General features: G+C 41.1%; 2 protein-coding genes across 2 annotated transcripts; both read right to left on the bottom strand.

The window, feature by feature from the left end:
- Positions 1 to 69: 69 nt before the first annotated feature.
- Positions 70 to 11,865, bottom strand: scamp3 (secretory carrier membrane protein 3). The gene is made up of 9 exons (XM_030412401.1): positions 11,370 to 11,865; positions 10,992 to 11,072; positions 7,608 to 7,718; positions 6,839 to 6,959; positions 6,595 to 6,723; positions 3,405 to 3,564; positions 3,215 to 3,316; positions 2,905 to 3,022; positions 70 to 1,021 (listed from the first exon to the last, which is right to left on the bottom strand). The coding sequence occupies exons 1-9, from the start codon at positions 11,421 to 11,423 to the stop codon at positions 872 to 874; spliced, it is 1,026 nt and encodes a 341-aa protein (XP_030268261.1). The 5' UTR covers positions 11,424 to 11,865; the 3' UTR covers positions 70 to 871.
- A 5,505-nt stretch (positions 11,866 to 17,370) lies between these two features.
- Positions 17,371 to 22,366, bottom strand: crabp2b (cellular retinoic acid binding protein 2, b). Its single transcript, XM_030409539.1, has 4 exons — positions 22,143 to 22,366; positions 18,874 to 19,052; positions 18,417 to 18,533; positions 17,371 to 17,731 (listed from the first exon to the last, which is right to left on the bottom strand). The coding sequence occupies exons 1-4, from the start codon at positions 22,222 to 22,224 to the stop codon at positions 17,681 to 17,683; spliced, it is 429 nt and encodes a 142-aa protein (XP_030265399.1). The 5' UTR covers positions 22,225 to 22,366; the 3' UTR covers positions 17,371 to 17,680.
- Positions 22,367 to 22,725: the final 359 nt, after the last annotated feature.

The raw sequence follows: 22,725 nt of genomic DNA, 5'->3' as shown, positions 1-22,725 counted from the left end.
ATTTTGGTAAAAAAATTGGGAGCAGACTGTGTAAGCATGACAATATATATATATACACATATATATATATATATATATATTTTTATTAAAACAAAGACAATGACTTGTAATAATAAGAACCACGAGCAAAAAACACCAACAGAACAGTGACAGATATATTTGTAAACCGAGAAAACAACACATGTTCATAATCTTTTACAGTTCGAGAGCTTTTGGCAATAAAAGGTAAATAGGCATTCTCATTTTTGAAATAATGACAAAACGACTTGTTAGTTTACACTTAAGCAATGAAAGAAATAGTGTTGGCCAAAGTTGAGCCGCTCAGTTTATGGATCAAATGTTAGAATGGCAGCATTTCAGTGTTTCAACTCTTGTCTCAAAACATATCTCCTCTTTAACACAACGTACATCAAAAGTCATTTTTCTAAATGGCAGAAAAAATCCAGGCTACAACTGTCCCGCTTGGCACACAGCTTGTTTTTTTTGTTTTTTTTTTCTCCATACAAGAAATTATTTTTCCCTGCGTTTACTGACACTTGGTACAACTGTGACACATTTCATACAGCTTCACATCTCGTCTTTGAATCAACGCATTATTTTTGCCGACTCCTGGTTTGGCCGTGTACCTAACTTGTCCTGTACACCTTTAAGAAATTGGACAACCCCACCTCTGTCTCATGCACGTGGCCCTGAAGTTCAGTTGCTCAGGGGTAATTATACAGACCCCCCCCCCCCCCCCCCTCACCTGCCATCAAATTCTAATCACCTTTGGGGAAATAAATACCAAACTGATCCCCTATCAAGCTGACAGGGCCTCCTCCTCTTCTTCTTCCTCCATGCATCTCACCCTCCCGACCCCTCTTGTCCCTCTCTATCGAGGAGCGGTGAAGGCCCCTTGGGCGGCGCTGGTGGCGGCGGTGGTGGCCGCCTGACGTACAGCCTGATTGGCCATGACTCCGGTGGCGAACTCGGCCTGGGCCTTCTGGAAGCTGGCGTCGGTTTGCCTGTACAGGCTGTGGATCTGAAGAAGGGGAAGAGCAGAGCACGCTGACACCTGATACACGCAGCAGTTCATCATCATATCATGCACATTGTGAGGGGTGAAAATGATACGCACAACCTGATCTCGGGCTATTATTCAGACTGTTTGTTATCTACACACTGCTTCATGGCAGGTGCACCACCTGGGCGCAGTTGATTGCCAGCAAGTACGGATGCAGCTTAACAATTTAGATTCCGCTGTCTTCGGGAGATGTGATCGCGTCCATCATGTCACAATATCTCCTTATTCATTCTTTGCCTTATGGAAAGCATTTACAAGCATGGCGCACAATAAGTATTAATTATTCAAGCACTATTGGACTCGGAGCGACCTGTCCTTCATTTTAATGTGTGCGAACATGGACAAACAATCATTTTTCTGCCCTTTCCTGTGATTTCACGCATTTGAAATCTAATGTTTCTATTTTTTCCTCGACTTTTTTGAACTATTTGTTTGTGTCAACATGCTCACTAGCATCCCGCTAAACAGTTTATCGTGTGACCATCATAAGGGGTGTTTTATAAAGCAATAATATTAGATAAATCAGAATCATGTATAGGATATTGTGTTTCATAAAGGAAGTTCATCCAGACTACTCTGGTCCATGTCAGGTTAACAGTTCTTTTTTTTACATTATTGACATATCATACATAGCTTAATGACTTATCAATTTCATATATGAACTCGTTACTGACCATTGTGTTTACATGCATACACGATGCACTGAACTTAACTGTATGGTCACTGCAGCTTCAAAAACAACTTGGAAAAGCGCGTCAGGAAAACAGTGCGTAGCACCTGTGGAGTGGGGCTGCGTGCATCAAATGTTATTAATTGTGCGTCTCTGCACTGAAAGTTAAAAATATGATCACTTTTATATACATCTAAAAGTCGCTAGGAAAGAGAGAAGCCCACACCAGGTGCATCATTCCATAGGAAAACATCTCGATGGCGACGCCTTTATAGTAGCCCCTTTTACACAGAGATTCCGCAATATGGCTGCAAAGAAGGCTCACCTCTACGTCATTTGTTTTTTTTTACACTGAACCAGGCAGCGCTGGCATATTGCCAACATAGTGTGTAATTTTAAAGGGCTGTTGATTTGCCTGTTACGGCTCTGTAACTACCTCTGCTGGCGGTTCAGAGGCAGAACAAAACTAATTTATTTAGGATATTTTGATATTGTTTCACATTCCAAGGTCTGAGTGATGAGAATGAAAAGTGTATTGGTCTTTGAAAGGGTGTACTTGCATTAATATGTCATCATATCTATCATTACATCATCAAATCAAAGGCATAAAATGGTCTTTTCACCATTTATCGCAATTACATTTGGGAAAAAAAAATCATCCAATGTGAGCTTGTTAAATCTATGTCAAAATTGACGTGGGACACACTTAAATGGGTGATTAATGCCAGTTCGAAGACGCTAGCTGGAGCATTTTGATAAAATCGTTCTGTGGCTTGTGTGAAGGTACGTTATCAACTCAAGTTACACACTAGTACACTGATAAAACAATAAACATGAAGGTAAATGATGATGATAAACATGCTGAAATAAAGTCTGACGTGGATCAGATTAAGAAGTTGGTCCTGAGCGCAGACAGAAACCAAACTATATCCTCAGAAATGAGCGGCTGAATACTGAATACAAGCTGAACAAGATACAAAATGGGATACAAATGAGCATGTGAACACACTTAACAACACTATACAAGGCTCGCATGTCCAATTTTAAACTGTTAACCAGTCCAAACAGAGCTCATGTGACGGACACCTCGTCCAAAAAAACCCTCCAACCTTAATTTGGGTCACTACCTGGAAATTTTCCCCGCAAGTAATCAAATTTATTCAGTTTTCACCCTTTTCAGCATGACGACCCCCATGGCGCTTTGGGCAGTAAAGAGGATGGCGTTCATCATCATGATCGCGCCGACGGGGACACTGGTCTTCAGAGCAGCCAGGCTCACGATCCACCCACTGAGGGAAAGATACAGAAAGTAAACAGATTGAGAACATGAGGGAATAAAGCTAATTAATAGCCCTACATGCGCCTGGACTTAAAAGCAATGTGTTTCTCTTTATCCTTTTACTAGTTTTAACATGAAACACATGGCCTGCAAAGACTAATCATTCCATCTTTCATAGAGACTACTTGTTAATTAGTGGTACCTGAAACCCCACCCAGGGATACCAATAGTCATGATGACGTAGACGACGACTTGGGCAAAGAAAATGAAGAAGAAGGCGAAGAAGTTGAAGGAGCTGTCACTCCTAGAGAGGAGAGAAAAACAAGCCCGTGAAGGACAAACATTTAATCCAATACATTATTGGTCGGTGGACTTCTTTTGGTGGTACCCACCTGAAGGCTTTGTACACAGGTCGGTACCAACAGACGAAGGAGCAGGGGGTGAAGAGGAGGGCCCAGAGGATGGCGAGGCCCAGGCCGACACCTCCTGAGGAGTCCACGCAGAACATGGCCAGGGAGGAGATCAGGTTGAAGAGCAGCGTGCAAGTGCCGACTGGACAAAAAATAAGATAAAAAGGAGTCAGGTTGAGTAATGCAGTAGGGTGGATGGGAGTGTTACAGCACAAATCCAACTGACCCTCCCCCAGACTGAAAAAAAAAAAAAAAAAAACAACAACTTGTAAAGATTTGGCTGATGCAATATTTCGCAATGTATTACATCCCTTCGCCTGCTGCTAGATTTAGAGTTGGTTTTGTTCATTATTCTGAGGTCAGGACTCGAGGCGCTCTGGTTTTGTTCGAGGACACACGTCCATCATGGTCACATTTGAATAAGTGGAAGGTGTATGTGTTCATAGCTTTCGCATTTCTATACATTTTATTTCATTATTGGTTTTTAACCAGTGAATTTCCACAGTGCAGGTTCAATAAAGCTTTATTGTATCATATCCTATCCTGACTTATGTCTATGGAACTTAAGCTACAAGTATTATGATCATTGTTTCAAACACTTGTTATAACCCATCTTTTATAGCCCTTAAACGATCGAGCGTTATGTGTAGCACACACCACTATAAATGAAAAGTATATTAGACATGAAGACAGAAATAAAAGAAAAACAACTGGGTTTACCCTAAAAAGTAATAAGGAACTAAAACATAAAGCAGAGCTCACAATGTTGACAGGAGCCATGACAATAACCGTCAATTTAATGTTTTTATTCCACAGTTTTACAGGCCAGGTCCTGGACTGGTGCCTGGCCTCGGAACATTTGCTTTGGTTCTGCAAAAAGGCAGAAAAGGCAGAATTATCTAACTTTGTAGGCTTTTACTCTATAGGATTGTAATTATGTGTAAGTGGGTCATGTATGAAAGTGGGTCCTAAGTATTAAAGGTTACCAGTCCATCATCACAGCTTTTTTCAGCATTCAGCAGTAAAAATAAACTATACAGTGGAAAAAAGTAAGTGAAGTAAAGTAAGCGGACCTCCACTTTCTCTTCCTCTTTCAATCTCGGTCATTTTAAAAATCAGCATCAAGGTTCCTTTTTTGTGTGTGCTGTCGGTTAATAAGGTCAACTTCTTGTATAGATGAAGACAATTTAACTGAACCTTCAACTGATTTTATAGCAGAATAGAATTACTTTATTATCCAGCCGGAGCAGGAAGATTGTCTATCGTCTTCTAAATTGCCAAAGTCCTCGAATCTGGCAGTCAGGTGTCAAGTCTTTGCACAAACATTCCAGCTCGGACTCCAGACAGTAAAGCAGAAGTCGAACCGGCATGAGTCAGCGCTACGTTCAATTCCTTACATGATCCTTTCATATACAAATCCACAGTGGATGCTTGTGTAGTTTCACTTTAATCAAAATGGATACACTCCCATTGTCTCCTGCCACAACACCACCTAAACCCATGTTATCAGATTACAGAAAATAAGTGACTATAATCAGACTAGATTACATTTGATAATGTGTCGTTAATTTACAGTTACACTATCAGGGATTATTTGACTCAATTTTGAAATTAGGAATTATCATAAATATGAATATGCAAAACATGTTGTACTGTCCATCAAAGTAATTTAATGGTGACTTAAAGGTTCACTCCACCAATTTCACACTTGGGGAGTACTACTGCATATGTGATAAAGCTAGTATAACACCTAGTGTGTCTCCAGAGGAAGCAGCATCTGATAAATTGCCTCCAGTGGTGTCACTTAGTGACAAAATTGCATTGTGGGTAATCTAGGCACCATGTTTTGAAAAGCGGTGCACCGGTCTAGCAATGCACTCCCAAAACAATGTTGCACAATTTGTAAACAAATGGCCTTTTTTCACTCCACACATTCTTCTTTCAGGGTTTCCTCTACATGTAATTGACTGTGGCGCACCGCCACGGCAAAATAAAAGCCGCCACACCTTAAAAATTCAGGCATAAATAAATCTAGTGTTAGAGAAAGGAAATATTTTACCGTTGTCTTCCACCGCAGTATTTGACGTTAACTAGCATGTTGGATATTTAGCTTGATAATTAGCTAGAGGATTAAAATGGTCACTTAAGAGCCGAGTCCTGCACGGGTCTTATTTTGCCAACCCGTCCGAACCTGCCATACTTATAACCGCATCCGACCCGTTTTCTAACAGTAGCACAAATTACATTCCGTACCCGAGCCAACCTGGTGTAAATTGATACCGACGTCCGAAGGAAAATTGGATGGACGCAATTTTTAAAAGTGAAAGTAAGCCAGCGTGGGGAATGGGAGTTCTGGGAGGGCGCAAGCAGGCATTAATGAGCTCATATGAAATATAAATGCTTATCATTTGTGTCGCTAATAATGACTGATGATAAGTGACGCCTTGAAAATGGCAATCGTAAAACCCGACCCGCCTCTTTAGGCGTCCGACCCGATCGCATCTGTGTCCGACACAGTACATTATTTTTCACCCGTGCAGGACTCTGACTTGGATAACTCCTCTCTTAAAACAAATGATAAAAATATTTCTTTTCAACATGAATCTTCATTCCAAGCCCATGCGGGGGAGTTTATGATGGCTGTGTGAGAGCATTCCCTAAATTCCCTAAGTAGCCAATGACATAAGTAAAAATATTATGATGACATTAACTGTACACCCCCCCCCACCCCCCAAGCGCCACAGTCTCAGAAAATACTGGAGGAAACACTGTCTTTCTTTATAAAACCTGATGCCTGCATCGCCCCCAATGCAATTTAGCCACTGAGTGACATCACTGGAGGTAATCGATTAAATTGCACGCAGCTTCCTCCTTTCTCACATATGCAGTAGTACTCCCCAAGACTAGAGTTACCCTTTAAATAATATACTCCACCCCCCCCAATGGTGATAATGGATTTTCCACCGTTGTTTACATTAGTAAAGGAAGTTCTCCTCTTGAGTTACAAGAGTAAATCCTCTACTCAACATGGCCTTTGATTAAAATTGGAACCGACAAAAAATTATGTCAATTGTATTATTTAACTGACTACATTTCAAAGTAACCTTACCCGACCCTGGTTGGTTGTTGGGAATTCACACAACAGCTCATAGTAAGAGTTACAGGAACTCACACATCCAGAAGTAGTACATGATGGTGACAGTGCGCTGGAAGCGCTGAGTGATCTCTACATTGATGTCCTGGTAGAAGCAGGGGCCCACGGGGCAGAACGAAGGCAGCGGGGGCCAATTGTTCTGACGGGCTGATGAAGACAACAAAATGTCGTTAAATCAATAATACATTTAGGTATTCATTTATTATTCACTCAATTTTTGTCATGTTTAAGCTCATGGCCTATTTATTTCTTCCTCTCTTACAGGCTCCAGGTCCCAGGCTGTGTGACTCCAGTTCCCGCTCTCTCCTCTCCAGCTCCCGGGCTTTCTTCTCCAGCTCCTCCTGCTTCCTCAGGAGCTCCGCTGTGGTGGCATTCACTGCAGTCTATTTCAATAAGACACAGGGTAAATGATGCATCAGAGCTGCATGCCAAGTTTCAAATAGACAGGCTGTGTTCATGTCTTAAATAATAGAAAGGATTATGTACAAAAAAAACCAAACTAGTATCATAAGAGAGAAGCAGGGGAGATGCTTTCAAGGCACGCATGTATCATTTGACATTTAGGTCACGCTTTAAGTGTTGGAATGTCAGCCATCTTCTATGATGCAGAGCTTATCAGAATACAGAAAACATGGGAGTGGCTAAAGCGAGTAAAGAGTACGATTCAAGCACTTTCCAGATACCTCTCAAAAGCTTTATCATTATTGAAACTTTTACTACAAATGTAATGTCCTGTATTCCCACAGCAATCAATATAAATCATCCATTTGTGTATTCTACTAGCCATTCATATTAACATTGATTTTTACAATTACCACTTAATTATCTTATCTCTAAGTAACACTTCTGTGGGTTTAACCATAAAAACACCAACAATGACTATGAAGGATGGACTTTGTCCTCAAAGCAAAATTCTGATTTACAATATCCAAGAAACAGCGTGAGCACAGTTCCATTTATGTACATCTGAATATGCTGAAATTAAGATCAAGAAGTGAGCAACAAGTGTCTTCACATTCCAGCTTGTGTACCTGGGAGTTATAGGAGCCATAGTTGCGAGGCTCAGTGGGTGTTGTCCTGCTGGGTGGAGTCTGCGCAGGCACAGATGGAGGAGCAGAGGGAGAGGTGGCTTCATGCTGAGGCTGAAACATAAAAAGTTAAAAAATAAACAACTTAAATACGTCTTATAGTCCGATTTTTTTAACCGTTAAGGCTACAACAACATGTATGAATCACAAACAAAACAATTAATTGATCGGGTTTTGGAGAAAATTGTTCAATTTTTTTTGTTTACATTTACAGATGAGTGAGTTAACGTCCTTCATTTTACATGAAAGAAAACATTCTAACATGAGTAAATAGCCTTTGTATTTTATCCTACATCACATCACATTAGATTAGAACTTTTCCCAACTCATACATCATCAGTCATTTGGCTGTCATGGTCCACAACATAATGGTTTATAAAATAACAGCGCCAGCACCAGACCGAGACTAGAGTGAGTCTGCATTACGTGGAACCAGGGTGTGTCCTGCCATTATCTGTGAATAATTGTTGTAATGGACGTGAGGCTTGATGAATCTTCAAAGACGAGCTCAGTTTCAAGTGTCTAAGTGTAGTTCCTGTTGCTGCAGTATGTGCTAATATCAACCGCTGAAAGGAAGTACATGTGAACCCGAGCTGTTTCCTAGCAACAGCAAATACAGAACAAAAAAAAACTATAAGATGAAACCAAAGCGATAGCTCAGCTCCCTTGTGTGTCTTTGTGTGCTGTCTGCTTTCACTGCAACAGGTCTTAGTTTGTCTAACATTTTAAGAAACAAACAGCTGACTCTAACCTGAGCACCGGCAGCTCCAGCCTTTAACTCGTTTGGGCTGTTTTGATCATCTTTTATCTTTTGACACTAGTTGCACTGATGCACCTCACCTTTTCATTTGGCCACACTCAATAACACATTTAAATTCATTCTCTTAACAAATTATGTCAATGATTGTTAGCAAGTACAGAGGTGCAGACATTTCTTTTTATTCATTCAAATTAAAGCACACTCAATATTTTTTTGTGCTGATGTTAAAGGTGCTTGAGAGACACTCGTATAAATAAATTGTTTATATAATACACCAATATTATTGGTGTATTATATAAACCAGCAAATACAGGACAAAACTGCAAACATTTTAACACATCTGCTGAATTTCGGGCACACCAGTGGTTCTTACCTGCCCAGGGACTACAGGCAGAAACTAGCAAAATTGCTATAACCTGGCTCAATACATTTTTTCTTGTTTTACGAGATTAATGTTCTTTTGTGCATTGTCCCTGTTTTAAATAAATAAACTCCTAAACTCCTAAATGTTTATTTGAATGACTTTTTTGTTAAATGAATTGCTCTGTTTTTTATTTTATTTTTTATTCTTTTAAGTCTGCTTTTATTAGTTGAGAGGGCTGCAAACAAACCTTTTACACTGGTTTCACTGGTGCGCCTAACATTTTGATTTAGGTGCACCAGCACATAATTCAAGTGCACACTGATACATTTGATTTTAAATTTTTTGATTGTTAACAGGAATACATTTGTTCATAAGATGTTCAAGTTTCTTTTCTATCTGTCTTGCTGAATATCAGGCGCACCGATGCAGCTGATGAAAATGTTAAACTCCACTTTACAGATTATAACCAAAATAACAGAGCTGGTCTATGTGTTTCTTTTTCACAGCAGATAATCTCCTTTATCTTGTGGCTGTCTCTGCAAGCAGGCTAACTGACCCTTTAAAAGGTCCCATATTATACAGATTTAATCAATTTCACACAGCTGTCAGAGGTCCAACAACTTTGTATTCGATATGTATTGCCCCAAACACATCCGTGGTCCTGAATTCCAGCTGTCTAAAAGTCGCTCTGCTGAGGTCTGTTCACAGCACTCTGTTTCTGTGCCTGCACCTTTAAATGCTAATGAGCTCCGTCTGTCAACGCCTACTTGGGGAGCCTTGCCAGCTACATCACTCTCAGGGAGAGGAAGCCCCTTATGCTAACTGTAGCATGCGCTAATGTTTACGGGGACGTAACACTATGGCTCGCAGAGATTTTTTCGTTCAACCGAACCAGTTTGACCCAGAAGGAGAAGCTCCAGCAGGACGTTTCAGAATGGTTAGTGTATCTAAATAATGTTAGTTTGTTTGTATGTGTTGTTACAGTTACTACCATGTAGCTAATGGCTAACAGCTAGCGAAAGCTGTGTTTGTCTCCAACAGTCTCCAAACTCTTGGACACTGTTCACATCGTCTCTGTCTCCAGTCTGCACATGTTTCCAGACTTTTTACTGTGACAACCAAGCTCGATCGTAATATTATAAACATCAAACTCGCTTCAAACGCCATTGCATAGCGGACCGAAGTGGAGCTAACTAGTTAGCCAGTTTCCAGCTGACTTCACCATACTCGTCGGCAACTGTAAATACTATCAAACCGCTGCGACACTTATCGGTGGCTCGGGTGCAGTTGCTGGGTCTGGTATGGGTGGGACTGATCCTTTTACGCGGGTCAGTGTCGAGGCAAAGCCAGCTTTGTACTGACCCTCGTTACTGAAGCAGTCCGACATGAAGTGGTTAGCACACACATACAAGCTTACACGAACCGCAGCCAGCACATTGTTATTAAAAATGAAACACAACCACTGTCTCTTCTGTTGTTCTGTAGCTGGGACAGAATATAGACACTTATGTTGATTTATACAACCAACAACAGAGCAATAGCGTGTCTAGCTCTGAGCGACGACGTTGTGAAACACTGCCGTCTCTCCGCTGGACACGCAGAACTTCACCTCGGGGATTAACGCCCCCCTCTCGGATATCTCCTATCACCGTGCAGTGGAGGTCGGCCTATGATAATGGCTCCTTTCGTTACGTAACGACAGGAGCAGAATCTGAACAGCCTGTAGGAGCGCTGTGTTACCAGTGGGTGGGCTGCAGAGACCATGCAGGACTCGCTTGTTTTCCTCATTCGGAGAGTTGGCAGGCTCAGGGAGGACCAGCTTATATATGTAGAGACCAGAGAAAACATGTTTTTTATGATATGGGACCTTTAAACAGAATATCCTGGATTGAACATTAAACCAAAAGACAGTTCAGTTTGGCTTCCTGGCTACGTCACTGAAGCCTGGTGCTTCCATGTTGCGTAATAATGTATCATCTTCGACTTATTCAAACGATCACACATTTTTCATCTGAAAAACTGCACAAAAACACATAGACGGAAGGGAGAATTGATATATGACAGACCCCAGAACCCCCTATTTGGCCCTTTGCAGTGGAAAATGTGCCCTTAAGGAAACTGTTGTGTTTGACATTATCTGTACAGTAAATTATCACCAATTGATCTTCTATAATCTGACAGGTAAGGAGGAAATGCTGCTCACCCCAGTCGTGTTATCAAATGGATTGTACAGATCCAGGGTGGCATATCCTGTGTTGCTGCTGTGTTGAGTCACTGCAGGATCCTAGCAGACAAAAACAAAGGGTTAATTTAATTAGCTCAGTGAACATAATTCTGACTTGCAGGAACATTAATCCTCATTTGACAAAACCGGTCCGGTCTTTTTCTTATTTATGTTTTCTTTGTTGATAAGATCTACAAGTGGGCAAAGATTAAGGGAGGCCCTGAAGAAAAAAAAAGCCACACGCGTCACATGAGCAACAACACGCCTGCTATTACACAGAGCCGAGATCAATGACACCCATACATCACACACAGCCTGGCACCGGCTAACATGAGCTCGATGTGTCATTACACTCACCTGGAAAGGGTTCTGGTCCTCCATCGGCTCTGGAAAGCTGGTGTATTTTGACATATTAGTGGTTGTTTAATGCGGGGAACGAGAGCTAACGTCAAGTAGCCACCACTTGCTGCAGATGTTATCGTTAGCCAGGGAGTGTTGAAAGCACAAGCTGTCCCTCTTCTGGCACATAAAACGCTGCGTTTGTTTTATTTTCTATTTCGGCACTGAGGGCGGTGCAGTCGGTTATATCCAGTCAACTAACTACCCGCCCCGCCGATGATCATCTCTCCGCAGGTAAGCTAACAGAAAACGGTCGAACGTTTAACGGACAGGTCGGTGGTTGTGCTCCCCGGTGTTTTTTTCTCCTCCGGTCCTGGCTGTCAGGGTCTGGCCTGCAGCTACGTGGTGTCGCCGGAGAAGCGATAGTGGTCCGTTAATTTGTCCCGCAGGAAAAACAACCGCTGTACAGGAAGTAAGCAGCCGAGGGCCCGGTCATGTGACTGCTGCTGCGGCAGAGCGGCACGTGGGAACACCAGGGGGCGGGGCCGAACGAGCGCGAGGAAAGGATAGGAAAGGAAAGGAAAGGAGGAGAAGAGAAGGAAAGAAAAGGGGGAAAATAAAGGAAAGGAAAAAAGGAAAGGAAGGGAGAAAAAAAAGTAAAGAAAGGGAAGGGAAAAAACAGACAAGAAAGAGAAAACAAAATGAAAAATTAAAGAAAAACAAAAGACAAAATGAAGAGGACAAGAAAAGGAAAGACAAAAAAGAAAAGGAAAGAAAGAAAGAAAGAAATTAAAGAAAAGACTGGAAAGGAAAGGAAAGGAAAGGAAGGAAAGGAAAGGAAAGGAAAGGAAAGGAATGGAAAAGAAAGAAAAGGAAAAAAAGAATAAGGATATGATTAAAAAGATTTACATTCATAGCATTTTTTGTCCAAAAAGATTAACATACAAACTTGGTGCTGACCTTGCACACCAGGAGCAGCTTTTTGCCCAAGTACACTTTTACATGCAGACAAGGGGAATTGAACCAGCAACATTCTGTTAACAAGACACTGGCTCAACCCCTGAGACACTACCACCCAATGAACGATGAAAGTGAATAAACAAAATACAGATAAAAAGAATTAGCAGAAGATGATAGAGTTATTTAATTGTAGTCCAACATTGTACAAAACCCAACAGCAGTAGTAAAAAATATGCCATAGATAAAAGGGCAAATAAAGAAGAGAAAAAAATATACTTAGAAGTTTTGACAGTTTAGACAATAATGTTTGAGGGTTTCTGTTTCTGCTGATGTTTTCAGGGCCAATACTTTACAGGTTTTTTCAGGTTTCAAGCAAACACCATTGACATTAGAATTGTTATCATAACATTCAAAATCATTATTTCTTCCTTTAACCAATTTTAAAACCTTACACAATTTCAAGTGAGATGAAAAACAGAGAAATAATTAGATCTTAGAAGAGATATGAGATGTGTTCTGTCCAGAAAGTTTGTGTTAGATATTATAACTGCCCCTAATTATAGAATTGTCTATTTTTTTTTTTGACATATGCCAGTTTGATCTCTGTATTTTCCTGCTGTTTATGAAACTGACACTGCATGTTCATGTTCTGACTGACACCCTCCTTCTGTTCCAGTAGATGTCAGTCTTGGGCCTTGAAGGAATAATTTCACAGGACTTCTCTGGTCTCAGCTGACTGTGAATCTCAGGACCAGGCTTACACCTTAAGCATCAGGTAATGCTTAAGGTGTAAGCCTTGTCCTTTATTCTTATCATTGTTGAATTCGGTTTTGATATTCATGTTTTATCATGCCTTTAAAATGAATTCAAAGTGAATCACTGTTGTTCCAAAAATGTTATCTTCACAGATTATTTTTTGCTTTGCCCACAAGAGTTATCAGATGTGAGTCTTTCAGAGAAAATATTGTGGCACCGTGACAAGGTCCCTGCTTGGATGAAGGGCCTCTACATTCATGTATATACGCACGTCATGGCTTAATGCCCTGGTACAATCCATCCAGATCCCTTTTCATTCTCTGCTCCTAGGAGTCACATGGGGTCACATGGGTGAAGGCGGTCATATGATTTCATTAGGTATACATAGGTTGCACGATCTGTCAGGGACACATACAGTACATACGATCCTGTTCATACATAGGCTACTGTGCATTACCTGTTGCGGGACTCCTCCTTATTATCTTCACACTGATAGTAACTGAACTGATTTAGCATCCTTTAATTTCCCCTTTAAGTATCACATTATTCTTCATAATTCAAGCAGTTCATGTTGACTTTAATCTTCAAACCCTGGGTTTTATGGCTGCACCATTTCATTGAGAGGAAATGTTCTGCATCACTCATCCTGACACATTCAGTATCTGTGGAAAGTTTTGGTTCTCATCTTGAATTTGAAATAGAGCAATGTTTGGATTTTGTGGGTTTGAACAATATTTGACTTGCCCAGCATGGGATTGTATGACTGTCTACAAGTGAGACCAGGATAAAAGAAGAGGAGTAGTGGGAGATTTAATGGGATTGAAAAGAAGCTGAGAAATACATTTAACTTTAAATGTACTTACTTTTAAATTTTTCAGGCTTACTCTTAAAATTACTCTCTTAACTCACATATGCAAACTGTGTCAAGGGGTCAAAAGATGACAGATGTTTATCTTTAACAGGTATTTTTACAGGTTGCAAGTCATTTAGCCTTAAAGAAGGGAATCTGATAAAGTATCACTATTTCACTGCTAACTGATCAATCAGCAACTAAAAAGATGATGGATAGTGAAAGTATGGAGGGACATTGAGCCATATTTCAGAGTAAAACAATATATTAGCTAATGTTAGCAATCAACTACCTCCTGGATAACATTAGCGTTTGATTTCATCCAGTACGTTTCCCGTCCAGGCTTAAATGAATTTGTCCAAGATATACGTTGACATTTTAGAATGAATTTATGCCTTTGCTAACTTATCATGTAACACTATTGAATAATATTAGCAAGGAAGTGTTGGAACATTTGAGCTTCCCACCCTGAGTGTGATGTCTGAGGAAAATGGCCGAAGATGATATATTGGCCAGTGTCCTGATTATTGATTATTGATTTGATTTGCTCCTCTTTGCCATTCCAAATACAAAACATTCTCGTCCTCCAGCTTCTCCAGTGTGCGGATTCGCTGCTTTTCTCTGTTTTTATTTTATCATTAATTGAAAATGTTTTGATTCAGACTAACAAAACCAGCAGTTGAAAGACATTCCCATTGGCTAATGGAAACTGTAATGAGCAATTTTGACATTTTCTGAAGTTTTAGATAGAAATTGATGGATAACTCATTCGGTGATCAATAGGTTGACAATGAGGAGCATTATTTACATCATGTAACCAAAGCTGATTGGTGTCATTGAATGTCAAATTGGAAGTTATGGATCATTTCTGAGATGAATTCAATTTGTTATGGACGCTATGAAGAAACAGAGTGCACATGGAGAAACTTAAGATGGAAATGGATGTGGCATTGTTTACAAAGACTGAGCGGCCATTATTACAGCCTTTGGGTGCATAAGCAGCAGAGATGAGAGCTTCTTTAACAATACCGCATCTGCCAAAACCTGCTCACGGGTTTCACTTTGCCTTTACGCCCTCCTCTAGCTGGATCTGTTCGTCAGCTGACTCCCGTGACTCATCTTTTCCTCTAATTGCCCTGTTTTGATTGGTCCAGATGGCCCCGATACAGACGCTGGGTGCATCCCAGTCCCGAAAACCGCAGCATTCCTTCAGCCAATCGAGCGATGCAACGCTCCATGACATCACTGCCTGAGGAATGAACTGGCATAACAGTTGTGTGTGGAAAGTGACCCGGCTAACAAGGAACGACTGGGTGGTTTAGACTATGAGGCTAACAACAGTCAGTCAAAGGGGTCGTGTAGACAGAATCAGGCATCTCATATATTTGGATATGTGTGTATGTGTGTGTGTGTGTGTGTGTGTGTGTGTGTGTGTGTGTGTGTGTGTGTGCAAACAGCAGGGAACTTTCCGTCCTCTCCAGAGTGTTAAAGCGCTGTGGTTTTGATGAGCTCTGACACAATGGCAAGAGTTTCACTGAGGACTTGAAAACATACTTTAAGCCTGTGAGACATAAAACCACAAAGATTAACGAGTGAAGTTGTGTAATAAGTACATACTTGGTCACACAGGATTGTTTTCACTCTCCTTGTTTTATGGAGTAAAAGTAACCAAGAGCATTTGCCCAGAAACTTAACTTTAAGGCACTTGCACTATGCTCCTTCCTTTTTTTCCTTTCGAGGCAATTGCAAATATTGCACTTAATGCGCTACATGTATCCAACAGTTGTCTTTACAAGTTGATTTACAGAATGAGATTTTGCTTAGATTAGAAGAGTGTATCAATTATGATGATGGTTCTTGAGGGACCGAGCAGTGAGTATAGTCGCTGCTCAGAACCAGACCTTCTGGAGGAATGAACAACCGGACTCGCATTGGATTCTTCTCTGATCCCGAGCCGTTTAGGAAGGAGGAGGGATCTGAGATTACGTTTTAACTTTTGGGAATACAAAGTGGATTAATCATCAACCTGACAGCAGCAGCAATCCGTGGAGGTGACCTCCATTTTTGGGTGTTTATGTACTGAAGGGGAAATGTTTTTTACTTCATGAACGTAATGTTACAGAGAGGAGAGGGGAACAAGAAAAAAGAGAATCTGAGTCTCTGGTGAGTGCTGAATTCAATGTACAGTGATCTTGCTGTTTGGGGAGGATAGACACTTGTGGAATTAATGGGAAGAAACACAAAAGATCGAATTAAACAACACACACCGCACCATTACACCCATCAGACGTGACCCAGGCACACATGTTCATGACGAGGTTATGTTTTATATGATTTTTTTATACACTTTTTATCTCATTCGCCAACTTCCTTCTCATAAAATGCACAGTTATGTTCAGTAAACTTGGATTTCTCGGGGTTTGAGCATTGTTGGAAACACTTGTAAGTACACAACTCCACAACACATGTTGAGGTGTTATTAGATACTTTTATGCAGAACTTACATATTGCATCTTTACCAGTCTTACATTAAAATACAATGTATATTAATATTCAAAAGAAATGCTCTTTATTGTTACTTATTGTTACTTTTATTTGAGAACTTCCTCACATGCTGATGCAAACACACACACACACACACACTTACCCACAGAGGTTATTGAGAACATTGGAGGAGGCCCAGTCCTCCGTCTGCTTGCTCAGCACAGTGTGTATAAACTGGGAAGCACTTCAGAAGAGCGCTTGCCAGCACACAGTTTCAAAACCTGGAAAAACTATCAGGGCCTGTGAACCTTAGCAGCGCTCTCCTCAGGAAGTGCCAGAGAGACCCCGACAGTCCATTTTTCACAGCAAGGTGAAGTCCGCCGCAGACTGAACTGTGTAGTTGAGTAAAAGACACACTTCTCTCTGGTCCTCTCAAGCCTTCTTGTTTATTTTGTCTGCATCGTTTGTGTTGAAAAATTGGGTTTTGAGAAGGGAACAGCTTTGGATGTGCCTGCACTGCCCGGAGGAAGCCAGTAAACACTTTGTACCTGGGTGCAAAGCCAGAGCAAATGGGTGGGGGAATTTTTATTGAGCTCATTCTGTAAGTAGCTACAGCTGGAAAAAAAGGGGGCATATGAAGTATAACCTCTCCTGATGCTATGAAATAATTTTCTCATGACCGCCACTCATTTTCCCTCTCCACTCCCTGTTTCCCTTCTCGGCTTTGCCAAAACGTCTCTCAAGGCTGATTTAATAAAACATGAATTGTCTTTGGGAGTTTTTTTAAACTAACTGACAGCATATTGTATGAGCTATGATGACATAGAGCCCACAAAGGACAAGGTACTGGGAAGATGGAGGTGGGAAAGGGTGTGGAATAATCAGGAGAGTTTGAATAGTTGACAGTGATGTAAAGTGATATGCAGACAGGGGAATGGGAGGTGCAGGGAGGAGGCCACATAAAGGAAACTCATATAAAACAGTTTATTAACATCTCGACAAAAAGGGATTTTAGATGTCGCGATACAGCTTTTTTGAAAAGGAATGTGTGACATTTTTATGTATATAATACATACAGAGTTAGTCGAGCTTTGGTGTGATAAAAGCGTACATTTGTGTATACCGAAGCCTTTTTTCCTACACAGTGCACCGTTTGAGTAAGATCTGACCAACATCTGACTGGCTGGGAGGAAGAGAACGAGGCGAGTTAAATGTAAACCATACACAAGGCACAAAACAGGAGTATTGTGTGGCAATCTTGAACAAGCAAAATGTTCCTTCATTCCTTCTCGTAAACTCTGGTGCAGACAACGTCCCCGGCAGTCATCGTCTGAAAGGAAACAGCAACAGGGCAGAGTTTTAACCACGTTCTCACAAGGCACTCACGTCTCACATTTATGATATAATTTACCTTTATGACCAGCAATAAGCCATGATTAAGCGGCTTGGTGACACTTCTGTAGTTCAGTAAACTAAATCTTTGGTTTCTACTCTAAGCCTCAGGAACTATCTTATTTTTATTTGTTTATTACTACTTTTATCTCTATTCTGCGCTATGCAATTGAGAGAGAGGCTTCGCTGTTTCATCGTCTTTCTCAATGACAAACACTTGAAACTGTGAGCGTGTTAGCATTTCTATGTTAGCATTTAGCTCACAGCACTGCTGTACCTTTAAGGTCCAGTGTGTACGATTCGTTAGAAAAGGCTCATTCTAACGTGACAAAAACACCACAGTTCCTAGTTTCGAGTGATTACACACCAGTGAGAACATGATTATGAATATCATATTCCATTTCTGACCCTTCATTTAGTTTACTGCAGCCTCACAGAGCTGCAAACATGGCTGTAAACTCTGGTGTTGTCTTACAGCCTGGGATGCTCTTATGTTTGATTTATATAAAGCAATAGTGAGTTAATATCTTAAAGATCAAAACAGTCATTTTAGTTGTACATCTTTTTTAATCTAATACTCTCTCGATAAGGTTGTGCACTGGTGCCTCAGACAAAATAGTTACCAGTATCAGTTCTCCATCGTTGGTCACCTCTCGTGTCCACGACGTCTTCGGCCCGTCGCCTTTCTGTAAGGTCTGCTCACAGCTGATCTTTGTGTCTGTCTCCCATTTCGGAAAACTCTGCAGGGATTCACAAGAGAAAAAATATTCATAACCCGCACCATCTAAGCGCTTTATATTCTGTGAAGTTTGCGGGTTTCATCATAACTGGAACTCAATGTCAAACATTTTTCATTGCCTGTCGGAATCCATGTCCATCACCACTCCCTCAGCATGAAGGGGTGAAGGACAGAGCCAGTGTTTCATCACCAGCATCGACTCCGGAGCGCCACTGAAATTATTTCCACATGTCTCTCTACCCTGCAGATCTCTGGCTGCTTGTGCTGTCCTTGGCTAAATGCTGGTATGCATGTATTGACATTATAGAGGAATGTTACATGGAAAGTTAGGAAATGTGTACCGTGCAGGGCCGTCCATCCACCGTGGCCTCGTTGAAGGACTGACCCATGGTGAAGGAGACGTGGGTCGTACGGACGCTGGTGGACGTCTTGATGGACAGAGTCTCTCCCTGCTGGGTGATTTCCACGGCCGGGCTGGAAGCCGCCGTCACTGCAATCTTTCTCAGGAACATATTCACACCTGTTGATGGACAAAACAGAATTGGTATCATATGAAGTTTTAGTCTTTGGTTTGGGTTCATTCAGTGCACAGATACTGGATTGTGATGTTACTTTAGATAATCGCTTGCTATGTGGTAATTTAGCTGTGAGCGGGGATTTTTTTTTTTTTGTCTTTTTCCGTATGCTTGGAGCTCTGTGAAACTAGGCCCATGTCATCCGATATCAGGGAGTCAAAAGCCAAACAGCAGCTTTTTACAACACATGCATCAACCAAACTTGTGTCCGTCTTTTCGCCGTGTGCGTACTATGTACTTGTCTCTTGGGTCTGATGTCACTTTAACAACGCTGCTGATGCATTGCCCCACAATAACATGACTTTGAATTATGGTATGTGTCAAAAAATGGTTGCCTGTAATGAGAAGCATACGAGATTTTACATTTAATGGGTTGCAGCATGCAAAGCCCCTGGTACGGTTTTTAAACCACTAATTACTGTGACATCGTTAAAGATATAAGTCACCCTAAATGTTAAAATAAAAGCTGATATGATGCTTGTTTAACTGCATAGTTGAAGCCTCATCCTAAAAGAAAATGGACAGAGAATATGATGCCTTTGTAAAACCCAAAAAAGGAGAACTTTACTACTCTCTCTGCCTGACATGGACGTGAGAAGACAAATATCCTTTAATTAGTGATGAAGCATTAAGACACAGCTGTTTCATATGTGATTAATATATGCATGGATAATAGTATGTCCCTGGTTCAGCTACACTACACAGGAGCAAGAAGAAGAAGAAGAAGACTAAAAGGATGCAGATTTGTACTTTTTTGCATTATTGTTTTGTATAATTTTGTAGTAATTTCAGTGGTTGAGTTGTATCCCTTTAGTCATTTTGCATCTTGTTGTGGACATTTTGTGTTTTCTATGTCTTTGTAGTCATTTGTGTTCTCTTCGGTTTTTTTTGTGTGTGTAGGTTGTTTTTTTAAGTCCATTAAGTCTGTCTCTTTGTAGAAGTTATTAATCTTGTGTGGTAATTGTTTGTGTTTCTTAGTGGTTGTTTTGTGTTTGGGATTGTTTTCCATCTATTTGTGGTCATTCTAAATCTCTTTGTGGTCATTTTGTGTCTCTTTGTGGTCATTTTGTGTCTCTTTGTGGTCATTTTATGTCTCTTTGAGGTCATTTTGTGTCTCTTTGTGGTCTTTCTCAAGCAGTTTTACATCACTATGTAGCTATATTGCATCTCTTTCGGTTGTTTTGCGCCATTTTGTGGTCATTTGCTTGACATTCTGAGAGGAAATGTTACCCGTCACTTCAAACAAGAGGCTCGGGCCCACGGGCCTCTGCCTGGTGGGTCGATTTCTAAAATTCATCGGCGGAGTTATGCGGCAAGAGAAATATAACAGGATTTTCCACAGAGAGGTATAAACCTGCAGGACTGCAGAGCTGGACCGATGTGCAAAGTGGCGGTGGGATGAAAGAATTAATTCCTAATATCAACATTTAATGCGGCGGGGCGGTAAAGATGTGATGCCATGCTGAACTGATGTAAAACAAATGTAAACCGCCTCATGTGAGATGGACTGGCGTCAGAAAGCTCAAGGCTACAAATCTGATTCAGTTCAGACCATATTTGCTCATGGAGTGGCACACACACACAAACACACGCACACACACACGCACACACACACACACACTGCACTGAAAGAGAGAGAGGCCCAGGGAAGTGAAGGAAAGTCAGTCTGAGAGCCGACTGGCTGCTGGGGCCCATGTCAAGGCTTAGTTCCGTTTACACTGACTCTAATTACAACCGCATGAGGAGGACCCTGCTTCAGATGAGTCTAATCTAGCATTCCTCCACAGGCTATTTGTCTTCAGATTTTTAATGGATGCCACTGGCTGGCCTGGGCCTGACCTCTCTCTGTCTCTCCTGCTTTCTCTTATACCTGGTGCAACTGAGTCCATATCGCCTCGTATAGCTTTACAAGCCCAGTATTCCCAGGAAACATGGTGAAACCTGGCAGGAGCAAACCAGAAGGAGCCCCTTCAAACCACTTTGGTTCTCCGGCTGACCTCTAAGCCGAGTGGACTTCCAGTTGATAATGCCACTGTCAACATGATTGACAGGTCTTTGTGCGGGAGATGCTTCCCTTTCCCTTTCTTTCTCTCTCTTTTTTTTTTTTTTGCATTTTAACAATAGAGGTGAATGGTTGATGATAAACCAGATTAACAATAGAGCTCCATGATACTCGATTTCTAGGGGTCGATTCCAACACCGACATCAGGAAGTTAAAAATTCGAAGTATCGATTATTATCGGCCGATATAGGGTGCTCCAGGCTGCAACCATTTTCAGCACCACCATAGTTCAAACTTCTGTCATCGATTTCTCGTTTTTATAATATCTGGTTTAAGGAGCCCAAAATCCCAGAGACTTTATCATAAAGCATTTCTTTACTATATGACGTTTTCCTTTAAAATTAAAGAGAACATTTTTGTTTCTTCTAAACTGTTAAGGATTTATCGGTAGACAATATAAATCCTTTGCATTGCACGACGATTTAAGTGATTCCTAAATTGCATGCTTCTGCTCCTAAAATTCTCACCGGGGAGCACCAGTGCTGCTAGTGGAAAAAAGTTACTTTGGAGCCCTGATAGACACACTTGTAGGCAATGATTCCTTAAGTGTATTCAAGTGTATTGATCTGATGAAGATAGTTATGGAATGGAGGGAAGATATTTTACAGCTACCAACATGCTTTATCTCTAAAAGTGACATTTGTGCACTTAAACAGCACATTTAATTAATATAAATGCTCAGAAACATCTTTTTCTGAATTGCAATCTCTACAAAGTGTTCACACTGCTGCTAATAATATTTGCTCTAATTAACAATATAATGCTTGACTCTAAACTGGCAGTACAGTTTGAAAAGCTTTTGCATGCAAAGTTTTTACCATTAAGAGTGAAAAAAAAACGGATTCAACCATGTAACGTTTCTTTTCTTCTTTTCCTTTGCACGGATACACAACTTTGTTGCACTTTTCTAATGTAAGCCAATTTTAAAAAGTGAATATGTGATGCATGCCCCAGAATGAATTCCCTCACGTACCCAGCGCTTTCAAAAGATCCTCGAAGTTCTCCGAAGACTTCATTTTCCATTTCCCTGAGAAATCTGTGACTTTCTTCTCCATGTTGGTGCAGGTCGCAGAGATGGTTTTGCGCAGATTGGAAGCCGACTGTAACTGCCTGCTCTCCGGGTCTGTCCCCTCTCTGTTAACCCGGTTTGTGAAGCCCGTCTCTCCTCTCTGCCCGCATCAGCGCCTCCGCTGATTGGCTGACAGCTCGCCTGGATCTGATGCCGGTCCAGCCAATGCAGAGGGTGGTGGCAGGGAGGGACTTTCATGATTTCTAACTAAGTGTGGCCTCCACCTCTGTCGGCATGGTGAAAGATTTGGATACGAGCTGGAAAATGCACTTCCAGTAAGAGCTTTGATGTTGATGAGCAGCCCGCTCGGATATTGAACTAAAGTGTTAATTGTTTTTTTTTGTTTTTTTCAAAGTTGGTCTCATGTTAATCCAAAGAAGAAGTCCAGATCATAATGGAGTAGGCTAACCGATGAAATGAAGCCACGCCAGGCGTTTTATCCCTAAAATAGATCCAACCTGCAGCTGTGTGTTAAAGGGAAGGTTCA

The sequence above is a fragment of the Sparus aurata genome, chromosome 3, assembly GCF_900880675.1.
Source record: "Sparus aurata chromosome 3, fSpaAur1.1, whole genome shotgun sequence".
NCBI classification, from domain to species: domain Eukaryota; kingdom Metazoa; phylum Chordata; class Actinopteri; order Spariformes; family Sparidae; genus Sparus; species Sparus aurata.
This window is presented reverse-complemented; position numbering and strand designations above follow the sequence as displayed.

Bases quoted from the DNA above. Each gene is read 5' to 3' on its own strand.
- crabp2b (XM_030409539.1), bottom strand. From the start codon at position 22,224: ATGGAGAAGAAAGTCACAGATTTCTCAGGGAAATGGAAAATGAAGTCT. The intron at 19,053-22,142 runs GTACGTGAGGGA...GTCCATCAACAG, and splicing joins GGATCTTTTGAAAGCGCTGG to GTGTGAATATGTTCCTGAGA. The intron at 18,534-18,873 runs GTACACATTTCC...GAATCCCTGCAG, and splicing joins TGGATGGACGGCCCTGCACG to AGTTTTCCGAAATGGGAGAC.
- scamp3 (XM_030412401.1), bottom strand. From the start codon at position 11,423: ATGTCAAAATACACCAGCTTTCCAGAGCCGATGGAGGACCAGAACCCT. The intron at 3,565-6,594 runs GTGAGTTCCTGT...TTTTTTGTCCAG, and splicing joins CATGTACTACTTCTGGATGT to TCGGCACTTGCACGCTGCTC. The intron at 3,317-3,404 runs GTGGGTACCACC...TCTCCTCTCTAG, and splicing joins CCTGTGTACAAAGCCTTCAG to GAGTGACAGCTCCTTCAACT.